Below are 18,570 nucleotides of genomic sequence, written 5' to 3'. Positions count from 1 at the left end.
CGATGGCCCACCAATGGTAGCCACAAGAATTTTAACCAGTACTCCCACTTCTCCAGCACAAATACGGGAAAATTTCCCTTTATAAGAAAACACGACACTAGTCTCCGACAGTATTCTAGCAATATTGGACGCCGGAAGAGCCTGAAGAGTTGGGGTTGGGTTGTTTGGGGGAGGAGACCAGACAGCGAGGCCATCAGTCTCATCAGATTAAGGAAGGAAGTCGGCCGTGCCCTTTCAAAGGAACCATCCTGGCTTTTACCTGGAGCAATTTAGGGAAATCATGGAAAACCTAAATCAGGATGGCCAGACACGGGATTGAACCGTTGTCCTCCCGAATGCAGAGCCTGAAGAAGATCGCAGCAGACAGGCCAAAACATCAATTATTTTAGAGGAAATATGACAGGGCCTAACAACCCAGAAGACTAACTTTAGTGACAACAGACACAAAATCCTGCAGACTTACATAATCTTAGTTCATCGCTATGCCACTCCCAATCCCAACCCATTGCCATACGGATCATATCCCTGTGGAAGACCCAGGTGCAGACCTACCCAAATGCATCCACCCAGCACTTGCAGTTCCAGTCCTGTCACAGGTTTATCCTACTCCGTAGGGGCCGAGCCACCTATGAACGTAGCCATGTCATTTATCAGCTCTGCTGCAATCATTACACCATTTTCTATACTGGTCTGGCTACCAGTCAACTGTCCAAGAGGATAAACGGCCACCGTCAAACTGTGGTCTAGAGCAAAGTAGACCACCCTGTGTCACAACATGCTGCTGAGCTTAAAATGCTTGATTTCAATGGCTGCTTCACTACCTGAGCCATCTGGATCCTCCCCTCCACCAGCAGTGTTTCTGAATTTTGCAGGTGAGAGTTATCCTTACAACACTTACTTCGCTCCTGTAATTATTCCAGCCTCAACCTATGGTAATACAATGTTCTCATACCCTCGACCCAACAGTTTCCACCCACTCTGTCCTATTGTCTCCTCCTCATTCTCATCTCCCCCCCTCCCCTCCCCTCCCACACAACCCCCTGCCCCACTACCTCCTGATGTTGTGGTTGCTGGCATTCTAGTGCCTGCACATTCTGCCAGACAGCATTCCTCTGACACCCCCACCTGTTTCTCTCTCGCTCCACCCTATACCTATACTACTATCCCCCCCCCCCCCCCCCCCCCCCCCGCCATTTGCTGCTGCCGTCCCATTGGGCCCGAGCTGCCGGAGTTGGCAGTCAATTGAGCGTGAGGTGTGCTTGCTTGTGTGTGTGAATGCTCCACTCGGGCCTGAGGTGCCGGAGATGGCAGTTATTTGTGCATCAGGTGTGCTTGCTCGTGTGTATGAATGGCATGTGTGTCTGTTTCTCTTTTACTGATGAAGCCTGCGGCTGAAAGTTTTGTGTAGGTGCCTTGTAATTCTGCCTGTCCGCGACTTTAATGTGTCGTCTTGATGGTAGGTAGCAACTGTCTTTTCCTACATGTTTGATATTCACACATGGAGTTTCCATCGCCTTAAAAATAATTTTCATATAGACTATATGTACTTCTCCAGTTTCTGAATGCAGTTTTATATTCTGATGCAAAAGTGTGTATCAGATTGCCAGTAGATATTAGGCACGAAACTGAAAATCCCAAATATTTGGAAACATAGTAAGGAATACCTCATTAGCCACTCCATCACCAATTCATAAGAATATTTGGACTTACGGATGTAAATCCTGGAGAATTCTTATACTTTTATCAGGTAGAGGTAGATTTTTACTTTGCACAGACAGACAGCTGATAGTGGTCTGCGTAAAGTTCCATTAATGAATTTAAATTTTAAATTGGAACAAGAGTTGAAAAGTGTAAGACAAGGTGCAGTGATTTTTCAAAGTAGATGTTTTCCTCCTAATTCTCCTAATTATCAAAGTGAGTAGATTAGTGCTAGTCATAATTTGTTATTAGTATACTTTATGAAAGCAGCCAGCAGTAGTTGCTTCTGCCCATTAATATTTACGAGGGCATTTCGAAAAGTAAAGATACAACGGCTCGCAGTCCTTAAATAGAACATTTATTTAGAAAACATCAGTTACATCTTATTAACTGGATTATTTGTTATATTTCGACATAATCATCCCCATTATCCAAACATTTGTTAAGTTGGTGCACAAGCTTTTGCACCCCACAGTCATAGAAGGTTGCCCCCTATTGTCAGAACCACCATTTCAACTTCATCTTTGATCTCTTCGTCGTAGTGGAATGATTTTTCACCAAGATGTGACTTCTGGTAATGGAAGACATGGAAGTCGGTGGGTGCAAGGTCCAGGATGTATGGCGGATGGTCCAATATGTCCCATCTGAATTGTTAGAGTAGTGCTTTGTTACGAGCACTGTGCGAGGCCGAGCGTTGCCATGAAGCAAGCGGACTCCACTTGTCAGCATTCCCCTGGGTTTGTTTTGAATTGCCCTTCGAAGACGTTTCAATGTCTGTCAATATGCAGCAGCATTAATTGTTGTTACAGGAGGCATAAATTCCAACAGAAGAATGCCTTGTCTGTCTCAAAAAACAGAAGCCATGATTTTGTTTGCTGAAATCGACGTTTTGCATTTCTTGGCTTTTGGTGAATTCAAATGGCACCATTGCATTGATTGTTGCTTAGATTCAGGTGTATGGTGATAAACCCACGTCTCGTCACGTGTCACAGTGTGATCAAGGAACTCATCACCTACTTCAGCATAGCATGTGAGGAAGTCTAGTGCAAAGCCCACTCTTTTCTTTTTGTGTTCTTCCGTTAACAGTTTTGGAACCCAGCATGCACACAATTTTCTGTACCCTAACTTGACAGTCACAACATCATAAAGAGTTTTCATTGACACGTCCGGTATGATCTGATGCAATTGGTTCAATGTGAGACGTCTATTCACACGAATTGCTTCCTCAGTTCTCTGTAGAAGGGCATCAGAGATCACAGATGGCCGACCTGTTCTTTGTTCGACATGATGAGACCATTTCGTTACATTTAGTTGATTCACAATGTTCCCATGAACAGAAACAATTTCTCTGTGAATATCCGCTGGTCGCTGACTTTTGCATGAAGAAAACGTATGACAGAGCGCACTTCGCATTTGGCACGATTCCGATTCAGCGCAGCCATTTTAAACATGACCTACTCCAACCAGAAGCTACGTTCAACTGCCAAACGACCACGAGGAGAAAGCTAATGGTTCAAGGTTAACACCAGTGTTGCCAACTTGCTTACCAAAAATCTTCTGTTCCTCTGGCGTACGGTGTATCTTTACTTTCCGAAATACCCTCGTCTATTCGCTCACTCCACATCCCTACAGGTTCACCTTCATAATCCCATTTAAGTAAACCACATGTGAATGATAGAATGAGACTAACTCATACTCCTCTGGGTGCATTTGTTGCTTTTTTTTTTTAATTTCTAAAATATGTTTTGTTATACACAGCACATATTTAGGTTCTTCAATTTCACAAAGTTATATGAGAAGTTAATTTTCCTTATTTCCTTCATTTTTTACAAACCATTTAATGGAAACCTCTTAAGGGAAAAGACCAAATTTATTATGATTGTTACCACTTATGCTGTCCAAGCTGCCATTTTTTTCTTTTTTATCTCCTCCATTAATTGCTGGAATTAGGTCTAGTTATTCAGTAGACCTGTCTTTCACAATCATTTACCCTAGAAAAGGTAAATTGAAAATATTGGAAATGGAAGAACAGAAGAACAACAACCCAGTATACCTTGAGCAATATTCTGTAGTTACCTGAAGCCAAGTTTCTTGCCAGTGGACTCAATAATCTGAGGTAGCACTCATTTCAAAGACTTTCTGCAAATGTGACACCATTTTGACATCACGTGCAACGTCAACAACTGCAGGAACAGCTATAGACTTTCATTACAGTTTGACACAGGCCTCCCACAAAACTTCATGCATGTGTATCGGAGTTAGATAAGAACACTTCATTCTTGGTTTGATTTATTATAATTATTGCTATAATTAAATATCACTTAATGATTTATCAATGGTTAATGCTCTTGCTGGAGCAAGTTGTTATCATCAATTATTTACAAACTAAGCACGAGACACATTTGTATTATATCTTACATTGAAACAGCACACTGAAAATTTATCACAAAAATGTCACAATCGCCATTAAATGTCAGATAATAATGCATCAATGATATGAGCCTCCAAGAAATATTATAACAACCTTGACAGGAGGTTAATATCACATGACTAAGTTCTAGCCTAATGGAGAACGTTATCGTTTATCATGTTTAAAGAGTAGGTTCGCATCCTGCTACACGCAAATATTTTTTCTTTCATCTTAACATCATTAACACATTCCTGGCCTTTCTTACGAATCTAAGATGCATGTTCTGCAGTATTCGATGTTATTTACATTTCAGAGAAAAAAGGATGACATAAATATTTGGTGATTTCTGAGTGTGTGGTATGGCAAGATCCTAGAGGACATCCAAAATTTCTGTGAGTAAAACAAGCAGCAAAGAACATAAGCAGGAAAGAATACGAATGTTACTGCTGTTCGTTTTATTCATAGACATTTAATCAGTCCTCTCAGGTTTCTGCCTGACCACACACTTGGAAATTGCTACAAGTTCTGAAATAAACAGCAGATATTTATGACAAGGAAGAAGAAACCTGGGAGGACAGCTTAAATGTCTGAAAGTAAAACGACATTCATATTCTTTCCTTGTTGACTGCAATTTCTGCAATTATTGATACTGTGTGTGACATCAAAATAATATCACATTTGCAGAAAGTCTTGTGAAATGAGTGTTACCCAATACTTTGTCATTACTGGGATCTTTTGTGCAATAAATCCACAATTTGAAACTGAGAAATTTCTATTGCAACACTATTAGGAAAAGGATAGATTGCTACTCACTGTAAAGATGATCTGGTGAGTTGCAGACAGGCACAACGAAGCAGTCTATCCTTTTCCTAAGATTGTTAATATTTTAACTTGGTGTCCCCGTTGTTTGAAATTTCCATTTCATTTCTATGACTGTGGTGTGAGTCTTTAGATTCTCTTTGTTACAATGAATGTTGACAAATATGCAATAATTCTATGAAAGCTGTTACAGCACCAGATGATAAGGACAGTGTGTGCTTTACTACAGAATAAGGTACCATTATATTTCATGCTAATGTCATATTCATAGCTGAATTGTACATATTCCTGTTATTGGGAGTCCCCAGAATGTAAATTGGTCATAATTAGGTCCTGATATAATGCAATGAATTTTTTCTTTGGAGATATTACATATCTCCACTTATTACATAAGTGTTCATCAGATAACAATATGAGATGCACTTTTAAATTTGTAATTAGAGAAAAATGTGGAAACATGGCAAATGACATGATGGCATGGGACATCCGGAATGACGGAAGTCTAAAGGAAAATCTGGTTCAAATGCAGTGATTTCACTTGAAAGTGATATGTAAAAACAAAAACAACATTTGGTCAGTGATAGCAGCCATTGCATGTCAGTTTCAAAAATTATATCAAAGTAAAAATAAGAACTTTTTAAACTGTCACTTATTTCCATCAATTACCTGAATGTTAACCTCCAACTGTACTTAACAGGGGGAATCATTCTGCCTTTCCCTTTACAGTAATTATTCAGCTCATATCTAAATTATGGGATTGTTGTAATATTCATTCTATAGATCCTCATTCCGCTACCTACTACAACTTTGTCTCTGGTAAGATATACTCCCTGAAAGTTACTGTCACCTGATTGGTGATGCACAGCTTATACCTGCTCGCTTCTCACCGCTCTTCACTTATGTTGGTGAGACAGCTATTGTTATGAATTACCCCAAGGGATCTTTAAAATGGATGACAACTTTGAATGAATTGCCTGTTGAGAAGCCTTAGAATATTTACTTGCACCATACAAAATAGGCTAAGTAACTTAATACTTCATGTTTTTTATTTATAATCTTTATTTTCCTATTTTCCCAGAACCAAACCTTTGATTCTTTTATTAACTAAAGTGTTTGTGTCACAACAAATAAATCATTTATGCTGAACATTGTGATGAACTGACACTTAAGTAAGGGCATGGAGCAATGAGTGGAGAAGGACTTTGAAAAATGAATATTTGGTTAGAAGGTTCAATGAATTTTGGATCTTCTTTTCTTTCTTTTTTAGTACAGTGCGACATTCATTCAATTGTAAGCTGTCATCTCTCCTCCAAAAAATGAAGCATTAACTTTGCCCAATCTTGAATGTTAAATGTCAGCTAAATTTTTCTGTCAGCTTTGCAAGTTTCTCAAATCAAAATGCTAAGTGATCCTGTTATCTGAACTCCACAAATTTCTTATCCAGTTTTGACACGCCCCCCCCCCTCTCCTCTCTCCTTTCAGCTGTTTTAAGCCAATATTATGGTAGTAATTTTTTTCTAAACCTCACACAAAAATGGCGGCTACATTCATCCACTTCTCTTAATAAGATTTCTAAGGTCCACTTATAAAGAGGTTCCTGGATGGCAATCCTTGGTTCTTTTTTATACAATTGTTTCTGTAATAAATAAAGATTGTAATAAAGTATAAAGGAAGGCAAGCTAAAAAATTAGACACAATGAGTCACATATGTAATTTATAGACAAATTCTGCAAAACATAAGTATCACTAACCAGTAACCGAGAATATGTGAAAGGAAAATGATATGCAATATAGCAGATATCGTTTGCATGTGGGAACTTGAGAGAAAAAGTTGTTGTCAGATAAGTCCTGTATTTTCCAGCAGGATTCTGGTAGCTGTTTCTGTAGTAGCAAATGTCTGTGCCAACACGCACCCACCCAGAACGTCCAGCAACAGCTTCTTGTACAGAGTACATTATTGGCTTCATACCTGGAAAAGACAAAATGTAATGAGATTACAATAATTAGCTTTACATCATGAAGTAAGATGACTTCTGCATAATTTGAGGAGGTACAACGTAATGCATAAACATATCCTCCTATGGATAGCTCAGCAGCTTGTGACTGTGGCCTTTCCTTACAAAACAAGTCTTTAGAGTCCCATTGCATTTGCTGTCAGATCCTAAAGTCAACACTATTCAATATTTGTGATCCAATTGTCCACCATCTTCAGCAGCACACTGCTTCTGCCGAGCCCCGCTGAAAGCTGATGCCAAGGCTACAAATTATTGCCCTATATAGTCCTCTGTGCCATGCATGCTCATGTGCTGTCCATCACAATTGCTGCTGTCCAAGACTGAACTGATGGCACTGCCCTTAGCAGATCACCAGCAGCAACGATATGTTGCACTCAAAGACTATTTTTACACGCTGGTTGCAGAACATTGCTTAAATGAAGAGCATGCAATGAAATTTGACTAAACTGCAACAGTTGCCAACAATTTCGGTTTTTGGAACAGTGTTTATAAAGAGGCAACTGAAATTAGGTTGACAGACAAGTTGATTAAAAGAGACAACGGTTTTTCCCCTTAGGACGTGGAACCCGATACTGTCCTCCATCAAAACAGAACGTTGTTCAGTGCAGCCAGCCTGAGTATTTGAAAATAGTCTCTGAGTGTGATGTATCATTGCCACTGGTGTTATACTAAGAGCGGCATCACCAGCCCCATCTTGGGAGGGCAGCAACTGTGATACATGCATGGTGTTCAGTAGGGAGGCCTATATAAGACAATGACTTGCAACCTTGGAATCAGTTTTCAGCAGGACTCAGCAGTAGCAGTAGCAGTAGCAGTAGCAGTAGCAGTAGCAGCATTCTCCTGAAGATGGCAGACAGTTGGATCGCTGAAATATTGGACCACGTTGATTTTAGGATCTGGCAGCAAACCCTAGGAGATTTTCAAGCTCAGCACCTTGTTTTAGTGGGAATGTCATCTTCAATCTAGTTAATTCCAAAACCTGTGTTTTAGGTTATAATAATATGCTGACTGATAAGTGGAATACAACTTTGCAGCACTACAGTTGGACCTGAGAATACGTGTGTGATGAGTACAGGGCAGGAATGGAAAAAAATTATATTGCAACAAACTCACATTATGAATTTTCTCTCACTGGCCACTACAGGAGTACTGTATACTTGTTTCAACTTACATAATCAACCTTACTGAAATAACCTCCAAGGGGGAGGGGGGACTGAGCACGTCAGACATCAGTAACATGTTGGTCCACCTCTGGCCCTTATGCAAACAGTTATTTGGCTTGGCAATGATTGACAGAGTTGTTGGATATCCTGTGAGACATCATGACAAATTCTGTCCCACTGGTGCCTCCTAAGAGTACCAAAATCCCAAACTGGTTGGAGGGCCCTGCCCATAATACTCCAAACATTCTCAGTTGGGGAAAATCTGTTGGCCTCACTGATGAAGGTAGGGTTTGGCCGGTACAAAAACAAGCAATAGAAACTCTCACTACATGCAGGCGGACATTATCTTGCTGAAATTTAAGCCCAGGATGCCTTATCATGAAGAACAATAAAACAGTGTGTAGAATATATTCCATGTACTGCTGTGCCGTAATGGTATCAGGAATAACAACCAAAGGGGTCTTGCTATGAAATGAAATGGCATCACTGACCATCACTCCTGGATGTCAGGCTCATATGGTGGTCGACAGTCAAGTTGGTATCTCACAGCTAACTGGGGCATCACCAGACATACTTTCAACGGTGATCAGGGCGCAGTTGGAAGTGGGAATCTTCACTGAAGATAATTCTACTCCAGTCAATGAGATTCAAGGCCAAATTTGCCCAACATGACTGCAAACGGCCTTGCTGGTGCATTGAGATCAATGGTAGTCAGTGCAAGGAGTGCTGTGATCTTAGCCCCCTTTCTGTGAGCTGCCTCTTAATGGACCTTGTTGTAGCATACCGACTGTATTAGATCAAAAAGTATGCCAGATTGGAAGTGAGTTGCAACAGAGCCAGCCACAGGAAACCAAGTGTGTTATGCATTGTGAAGCAAAACATGATCAAAAGGCATTTTGAAGCAGAGTCAGATGCACACAGTATAGCAACAGCCAATGCTGCAATACACTAACAGAAGGATGGAAGCTTTCCTCACCTGCCATCACAGAGATGTTTAGAGTATGTGCCTCAAGCCCTAAAAGAACACAGACTGGAGCATGTAAGTACTCAGCCAACCATGTACTAAACTATTTTTGTCTCAGTATCACAGCCTACACCATGAGCCTGTGACACCCAGAGCAACATCCCAGAATGCAGTAGGGTGTCTGCTATTCGACCACAGGATGGCGCAGTCTGCCCTGCTCATGAGAGCAGCCACTGCTGGAGCAGAGAGCTGCCCGCTCTCTCGAGGGAGCTCATGGCTGCCTCCACAGCACTGTCAACTGCACTGCCACTCTGTCATCATGGTCGCAGCTGGAGACGTCACTGTCAGCAGCATTATAGTGATGCCATGCTCGGCCCTGTTCTTTGCATTGTCAGCAATGCCAGACGTCTGTTGTTTCGCATGAGAGGCAACTGGACATCTCCACCAAGCTGTTCCTGGTGTACTACGACCAAGGGCGGGGTAATAAAGAAGTTAATTAAACAAATCAATTGACATCCTGATATCTCATTTCACTCTTCCCAGGTAACAATCTATGGGTCATCTACCACTGCAGACACTGAAGCACCAGTTGCATGTTGGATTGATGATATTGATGATGATGATGATGATTCTGGAGCTCTGAATGCCTCTCTGACAATTGTTCAGTCCTCACGTTCTGTTGTCTCCCTGTTGTGTACATAGTTCCGCGTATTCAGCGCGTACATAACTTTCCCACTAGAGCATGCCCCGCTAAGCACAACAGCGCAGGCGCAGCACTCGTCTGTCTCTGCACTACGAGATGGCGCTGCCTTAGAGATGGACCAAATTCTGCTTCCACCGATCCGTGTATTAATATGTAACGCAGCCAATGAGATTGCTGCTAACATAGAACTTTTTCTCCTCGCGGATCACACTCGCGCAGTGATACCTGAGTGCGTGAGGTATTATAACGAGTGTACAGACCTCCGATTAGTCAGTCTGCATTAGTCTTACCAGTCTATAGTCAAGTTTCAGTCTGCGCCTAATAAGATCATCATATTCCTGTACATAGCCATGAAGATAAATGTATAGACACTTTGTCAAGTATTAGAGATATGTGAGAATAAGCTTAATGTAACAAGACCAAAGGAACTTCAGATTGTCAATTGTAAACAGCATCCAGAATCAAGTTATGTAATGTCTGTGCTTTTTATTATTTTAATAAATGTGTGTGAAAATTAATCAAGTTCTGTTTAAAGTTGGCAACCATCAATCTGCTACTCTAAGCGTGCAAGTGGCATTTCTATCGTCTGACCTAACGGCAGAAGATAAACACGCCACGATAAGACCATGAGACATATTGCTGACACTCGCCTACTTCGTTAGAGCGACAAGTCAAATAATCTGATGGTGTGTGTACCGAAGGTCTTACAGTATGCACACCACACTCCCTATGCCGACCACTTCCTTCTTGACACTAAGATTATCCATTCCCACTAACATCATCAAATAGTTCCATCACTCCTATTCAAATGTTGAGTGAGACACCAATTACTCCAACTGGCTTAACTGATCCCAACTACAAGTCCTCTCTCAAATGCTGACATCTGCAACTGTGTGTGAAGCATAGTTACTGTCCAACTGAGAACATGGAATGAAATGCGCAATGACTTTATGCCATGGTATCAACATGCCCCTGTTTAACATCCTTGCCAGCTGTATGGTGAAATTGTGCAGCAGAGTCACACATTTAACCTTTGGCTGCCAAAGTTTGTGATTTTGTCTTTACCGTTAATACCTGTATGAATATAATTTTGTGACCAATTTCTTTAGCTCGCATGTGCATCAATTTTTTTTGTCTTGAAGTGTACCTTTATCTACTATTTTAGCAGCCCCATTAAATGCTGAGCTTCAAAACAGAATATAAATCATCTGTATGATGTCTGATGGGAACACAGTAAAACAGCTGGCATAAGATCTGTGGCAACCACCAGGGCCGATAAAAGGCCAACTGCAGCTTTCCGTATTCAGTAGCAGTGGCTGCCAGTGCCAGTGTTCTACAGTGATCTCAGTGTGCTTTTTATTATAAAGTCTGTAAAGGTTTGGACTGTTTTTGGTTTGATATAGAGACTGCACTTCTATCTGCTGCCAATGCACTTGTGGTTGTACTTGGACTTCTCATGATTTGCCTACCTCAACCTCTGATGAACTTAAACATTTCCAAGCGAATTACGCCACATTTGTTTCACTAACTGAATATGGAAATACATTAAAAAAATTTTTTTTAATGAAAATGATGATTAGAGATTTGTGACATGTAATAGCTGTGCCAGTATCTTGTGCTGCACAATGTGATAGGACAGAGTCATGATGGGGAGAATTTTCACTCAAAAAAGAAAGACACCAACCATTCAAAAGTCACTGGCCCTTTAATGTTGCTGGATGGACTGATGGATCAATCAGTCCAATCATGCATTCAGCTAGTGAGGTCAGTAGGCATGGAGCAAAAGGATTATCTGCCAGCACCTGGTCAAGTGGCAAAACATCTACAACAGATTTATGGGCTGCCACAGATGGCCATGGCCTCACTTGCTGCAGCAACCCAACATTTACAGCAAGCTCTCCAGTGTACTATTGACAACAACCCTGTGCTACATAGTTTTTCTCCTGGACTGTGATTAGCCTTTCTACCATCGATGTATGGCTAGATCACTTGCAGTAGTATTTTCAGTAAACAGACTAATGGCCTATAAGTGCACTGAGGGTATGGTTTATATCTGAGAGCTCCCCAATCAATCCCACAAACAGTGTTCTCTTGCACTTTTTTTAAAAATGCAATCTGCTTTAAGATGGAATAGGTCTTGTCAGGCCATTTTGCCGAGTGTTCCGACCAAGAGGGATGTACAATTTTTTAAGCTCTGGAAACAACAGCTTGAGCAGTGTAACATCTCATACAGAAGCTGACTGATCCAGCAATCTACAATCACTTCTGGTTACCTCACTTTCCTTCCATTCAACGAAGCTCAAGAGGACCAAGAAGTTTTGCAAAAATGTTTAGCACTTCATTTCCAGACAAGTGACATTAAGTACATTGAGCTACAGCATGCCCTTCTATTATCTACAAACCCACAGCTCTATTATCATGTGCAAAAATTGGCTTCTTTACCTGACCAATTACTGCTGCCCCTCACCTCTATTCACTCGCTTTTAAGTGAACACTTTGTGATAAAAATGCATATGGTAGCTGCTCATTTAGAGTTTCATCAACATCGTAAGGCAACATCTGATAGGAATCAAATATTGCAGACCAACAAGGACTGAGTAGAAGGTGTTCTTCTGGATTATTGTAAGCAGAATCATTAATATGTGTCATGGTCATTAGATTAGTACTGCATAGTGAACAGCATGTTCATGCAATATGGCAGTCAGATCCTTTTTTACTGAAAATTTTCTGTATTGCTACGGCATTTGAGATTTTTCAAGCAGCTTAGGCTATGACTGCCACAGACTGAGATACCAGAACTGCCATCTCTACGGCCAACCTGATGATGGATTTCCAGAAATGTCGATCAGTCCAGACGGCAGTGCAGAAGCTCCCACAAGACTGGACAAAAATCAAACACAGCACCATAACAGTTTTACTGTACAGCCTCAGCAAAATTTTTGTAAACTGTGAATTTGTATTGATTATTTTTCTATACATGATATGTGTGATTCCCTAATTATAATGATGCCTGTCAACACAATTTTCACTAGGATCATGGATCAGATGTATGTTAGAGCCCTCAACTGTGCCTGTACAAATGAATGACAGCACATCTTCAAGATTACACCATACAGTCTTATGCTGTCTGCAACAGTTCATATGGTAATAATATTATTCCTTTTCAATATAGTGGCCTCAATATCAATTATTAATTACCCTACATAATGCAAATTGGGATCTCTGCCTTTAAAATTATCAGATGCAGCTATGCAGTCTTCTAAAACTCATCATGAAAGTCCAATACCAGGCCAGTTAGTTCTGAAATTAACATACAAACACATAACCATAACCCTAAATTGAAAATATATTTGGCCTGGATGAGTATACAAAATTTGGATTCTTTATCCAAAAATCATTTTAAGCAATTCAGAATACTGTTCCATGTGCAGAAGTTGAATCTGCATGTCTCCTACATAATTGTTGTTTTCTCCAGGCTTAGGAATAGGTTCTAATTTTTTTGCCCACATTGCACCAAAAATTTTCAGAGTCCTTCCAATCCTTTTACCCTTGTGGGATGAAGTCCAAGTAGAACTGGATTGCTTGTAAGAGTTATAAGTGCTGTCCCTGATTCCTTGTAACAGACTGGCATCACCTTAAGTCACTGTTCACAAGCTAAGTGGAATGTTATGTCTTTGCGAGGACTTCAAAAAGAAGGTAAACACTTGGTTGAGTATGGATTTAAACCTTGTTCTGCAGCTCAATGAATTATATTCAAAATTGGAAATGGGTCACTAACTTCTCTAAGTTTGATCTTTTGGAAGTTTATTTTCAAATTCCTATGGACAAGGTTTCCAAAGCCATTCTGGTATTAAATACTCCTTACGGTATCTACCAATGTCAGCTTTCGGTACTGCTAATGCACCAGCAATCATTAAGAAATTTTTAGAACAAACTATTGTCAGTATTTAACAATGCATCAGTTACCTAGACGATGAATTGGTATCACACAGGATGCCCTCAAGAGGAGCTGACAGTCAATCTTCAGTGAGTAGTTCCTGTGCTTTTGCGAGCTGTGTTAAAGCGTAGCTTGTCAAAATGCTCCTCCTTTCACCTTTCCATTAAGTATATAAGATGTATCTTTCGCTGGGACAGTCTTAAATTGATGTCGGAGTATGTGGCCATCATTTTCTATATTCCTACACTCAATAATATAAAGAACCTGCAGGTTTTTATGAGAAAAGGTTACATATTATGACTCATTTATCCATCAAATTGCAACCATTGCTCATCCGTTGAATCGACTGAAGAAATGGTGTTCCTTTCCAGTGTACCAAGCATTTCTTAAGCTGATGCAATGTCTGCAAACTGTTCCTTTTCTTTGTATCAGCATGACTTAGCTCCAGTGTAGGCCACAGATAATCACCATGTGGCACCAACACTGCTGTACCGCATGGAATGACCTTCTGCATTCACCTCAAAGATGCTCACCATGGTACAAGAAAATTATTCCCAGAAAGAGGAGACATTGACAACTACCTTTGGTTGTTCTGCTTTTCTCTTTAAGGCAACAAATTTCATGTGGTCACAGATCATAAGCCATTGTCCATGTTTAGCTCTAAGTCAATATTGCCTGAATAAGCATCTCAGAGGTTACAATGCTGGGCTCTTTTTTTTAATCAAATTAGCAATATTCCATTTATTATTGTACAATGGCTCAGTACATGAATGCAGATGCACTGTCTTAGTTTCCTACAGATTTCTAAGAGGAATTTGATAACACAAGACTGCTTTTACACTGACTCACAACTGGAATAGTGGGTTGGGTTGTTTCTGCAGGGGGGGGGGGGGGGGGGGGGGTCGGTCATCGGTCTCATCGGATTAGGGAAGGATGGGAAAGGAAGTCAGCCAAGACCTTTTCAAAGGAACCATTCTGGCATATTCCTGAAGAGATTTAGGGAAATCATGGAAAACCTAAAACAGGATGGCCAGACACGGGATTGAACTGTTGTCCTCCTGAACGCAAGTCCACTGTGCTAACCACTGCACCACCTTGTTCGGTAGCTGGAAGAGTGAAAGAGTTTCTCCATCGTTTCCAGGGATATTACAGCAACCATATGTAAGGATTCACTCTTGAGATAGGTTTGCCAATTCATACAAACTGGCTGGCCACAAGTTCTTCCTTCAGAAGCCTCCACAGAACTTAATTTCTTTTAATGATGCCATGTCCATTGCCTTTTCAAAGGTAGCCTATTATTCGATCAGTAGTCTGGAGATTCTGTACTCCAATATATTGTGACTCCTGCATCAATGCCATAGGAGGATTTCCAGAATGAAGAATGGAATGGTGGTGCATTTGTGGCTCAACAATGACAAGCTTGTCAGATGCAGCAACCAGTACCACTACAAGTCTACCAGCTGTGGCCTGTGGCTACCCAGCTAGGGGATTGGTGTTTGTCAATACAGCAGGTCCATTCCATTTTAGATGTGCTTCTCTTTTCCCATACATCACAAAAATGCAACAGATCACAATGGAGGATACCACTAACACCCTGGCCACTATTTTCCTGTGGGAGGAGCCCCATGGATCCTTCTCACCAATAATGAACAGCAGGTTGGATCTGCTGGTTTTCAATCATTTTGCATCTGAAATGAATTCAAGTATATTACAACAACTCTGTTTCATTCTGTCTCTAATGCCATGGTCAAATGATTAGGCACGTGTTTACAACATAGATGGAAAAACAGCTGATATCAGTGCCTATTGATTCTACTCTGCTTTTCTCTTTATCCATTTACTGGGTGACACCAATCCATAACCATAGGTGGCAGAACTCTTGCATAAACACCCTCATCATTCATCATTACATCTACCACAGCCTCCATTGGTAGAAGAAGCAGTAGTCGCATCTATTAAGATGGACGTCACTGTCTGGGTGTCCACTTTCAGACATAGTCATGGCTTGATACATGGCTCCATCACTGCCCAGCAAGGCGGCAAGCTTGTCCTGGCAGCTACACTTCAAGGAATCCTGCACCAGAACCAGATTTGTTTGCATCACCCAGGAAAAACTACCTCTGGATCTGCCACATTGAAAGAGATTCCCAAATATGTATGTAATATCACCCAGTTCATGCCCTAGATGGTGAGTGTTCATAGATAAGGATATTGTCAGGAGCACCCTATGGAAGTGTGGTAGGGCCACTGCTGTTGTTTATGTACATGGACGATTTGTCATATACAGCATGTGGCAATGTGTGACTGTTTGCTGATAATGCTGTAGCATATGGCAGAGTGTCATCTTTGAGTGACTGCAAGAGGATACAGCATGGCTTTGACACAATTTCTGTTTGGTGTGATGAATGGCAGCTTCCTCTGTATGTGGAAAAATGAAGGTTACTGCAGATGAGTAGGAAAAAGATCCTGTCATGTTTGAATACAGTATTAGTGGTCAAATGGAACAAGCAGGTAAAGTCGTTTGTTTGGAAGGCAAATTGTCGATTGCAGTTTACTGGGAGAATTCTAGAGAAGTATAATTCACTGATAAGTGAGAAAGTGTAGAGAAAACTTGTGTGACCCAGTCTTGAGTTCCACTACAGTACTTCGCAATTCCCAACAGGTTGCATAAAAGGATGACATCCAAGCAACAGGGAGGCATCCTGCTAATTTGTTACCAGTAGATTCAGTCAACATTATGTGAGTATTACAAAAATGCTCCATGAACTAATGGGAATCTCTGGAGGGAAGAAGACATCATTTTCTTAAAAAACCATTGATAAAGTTTAGAGAAATGGCTTTTGTGACAGACTGCGGAGCTATCGCACTGCTATTAACACGCATGTAACATAAGGACCGAGAAGCCACAAGTAATCAGAGCTCGTACGGAATCATATAGACAGTTGCGTTTCCCTCACTCCTATTTTTAAGTGGACAAGGGAAAGGACTGACTAGCAGTGGTACAAGGAAACCCCCCCCCCCCCCCCCACACACACACACACCATATGGTGGCTTGCAGAGTAGGTATATATGTAAGGAAGGATATAGATGTAAATGTGGAATTAACAAGTGACACAGCAAGCTTCCTCAACAAACTGTGAAGTTCTGAGATTTTCTTATCTACCTTTTAGGACTCAAAACCCACTGCTCCTAATGCCTGTCACCATAAAAGTAACACAAAAGTGGGTTTGACTGGCTATAAGTATTTCAAATCAATATGCCCTGCATTTACAGGCATTTGCCAAAATTCCCATTGTGCTTAGTGAAGCATCCATGTACAGAATGCCACCTCCAAGGAGCTATTTGCTGAACTTTCTTCAAAGCAGAATGTACTGTGTGTAACAAAAGGCTGCTGTGGCAAGCCTTGCATGCCCACACGCAGACCCATAGTGTAGTGGCACAGATAAACAGTACCCATCACTTAGTCATGGTGATGTGCTCTCCCTAAACAAATCAATGTTTTCTGTTATACAATAAGGGATGCCAACTAATTTTCTTTGTGATATGGGTACATCATCAGTCTCTCTTACATTTGTACTTTAGCATTGGAGTGCCACAGTTAAAACCTGTGGAATCACAAGTTTTGGCACATGGTCACAATGAAATTCTGTTCTTGGGGCAACTAACTATGCTTCTGACATGAAGCAGGTGATGTTTGTTCAAGAATCTGTTCATGTCATCCAACACTGAAATAGACAATTTTGTATAAAGCCTGCCACTCTTGTGGAACCACGCCTAGAAATAGCAACAGAATTGGATGCTCACATTACATATAAAGCACTTATGGCCTCTTTTCCAAACAATATCACTTATATTTTGTGTTAACCTCAAAGATGATCACCCAGAGCAGCAAGACATTCTACAGCCAATGGGCAACACCACTCATCATAATCCAAAAACCAAGGGCCTGTATGGCAATTTCAAAGCAAAATGCAACTAAAATCACGGGTTGGGACATGAGAATTTTATCGTAAATTCATTCATAATCAAGCACGCAATGAGCCAAACTTAATGAAGATGTGCAAGAAGAACAGCATCTGGATATGGACATCTGAATGCAAATGAATATTTGAATTGATGAAGGAAATGTTAGCCAAGTCTCAAATATTGCACTATCCCTTTTGCATTGACTCCTGATGCAAGTGACCATGGGATAGGATACCATCTGTTTCAAGGAAAACAGGAGGAAGATTGAAAGCAATACAAGATAATAGTCTTCATCAGCTGCAGACTGATTAACAGCGAAAAGAATTATAGCATCTCTGAAAAAGACACTCTAGCAATTGTTTGGGATCCAAAAAAGTTTATTCATTATAATTTGGAACACAGTACCATAATCTTTACTATCCTGAGTGCAATGTTGATTCAATGTAACCTATCTTAGGACTTTTTTGTATGTTTTTGTGTATCAACTCAAAAATAAAGCAAGTGTAACATAAATGTTTACACCCTATGTTTAATGCAATTTCTGTGTAATGTGTGTGCAAAAGAGCATGCTTTGATCCAACAGAAGAAACAATATACCAATATATGTGCAAATTTTATTAAGAAGGAAGTCACAAATGAAAAAGAAGCTGCCTTGTTGAAGTGTAAAGATTGATGGAAGGAGTATGTCATTTTACTAGTGGAAAAGAGTGATAGTTTTGAAGAAAGCAGGCATTTTTATTTATGGTAGTAGTTGGAAAGTGTAATACAGAGAAGTATAGTGCTGAGACAGTGCAAGCAGTTAGAGTGCGCAGAGAATTAAGAAGTTTCACAGCAAAATTATTGGAATGTATTACTAGCTTCTGAAAAGAGACAGCAATTTTTTGACATTTTCGAT

At 40.5% G+C, this 18,570-nt stretch overlaps 1 protein-coding gene across 4 annotated transcripts in view; it reads right to left on the bottom strand.

Moving 5' to 3' along the window:
• Window positions 1-18,570, bottom strand: part of LOC124616726 (cytosolic carboxypeptidase 1-like) — a 514,069-nt gene that overhangs the window by 308,952 nt on the left and 186,547 nt on the right. For all 4 annotated transcript variants that reach the window (XM_047145088.1, XM_047145090.1, XM_047145089.1 and 1 more), the window contains exon 16: window positions 6,679-6,896. In XM_047145088.1, the coding sequence (XP_047001044.1) occupies window positions 6,679-6,896 (218 nt within the window). The remainder of the gene's footprint in view (window positions 1-6,678; window positions 6,897-18,570) is intronic.

Source organism: Schistocerca americana, chromosome 5, assembly GCF_021461395.2.
Source record: "Schistocerca americana isolate TAMUIC-IGC-003095 chromosome 5, iqSchAmer2.1, whole genome shotgun sequence".
In the NCBI taxonomy this organism is placed as follows: domain Eukaryota; kingdom Metazoa; phylum Arthropoda; class Insecta; order Orthoptera; family Acrididae; genus Schistocerca; species Schistocerca americana.
Note: the sequence above shows the minus strand (reverse complement) of the source record. Positions and strands in the feature narration are given on the sequence as shown.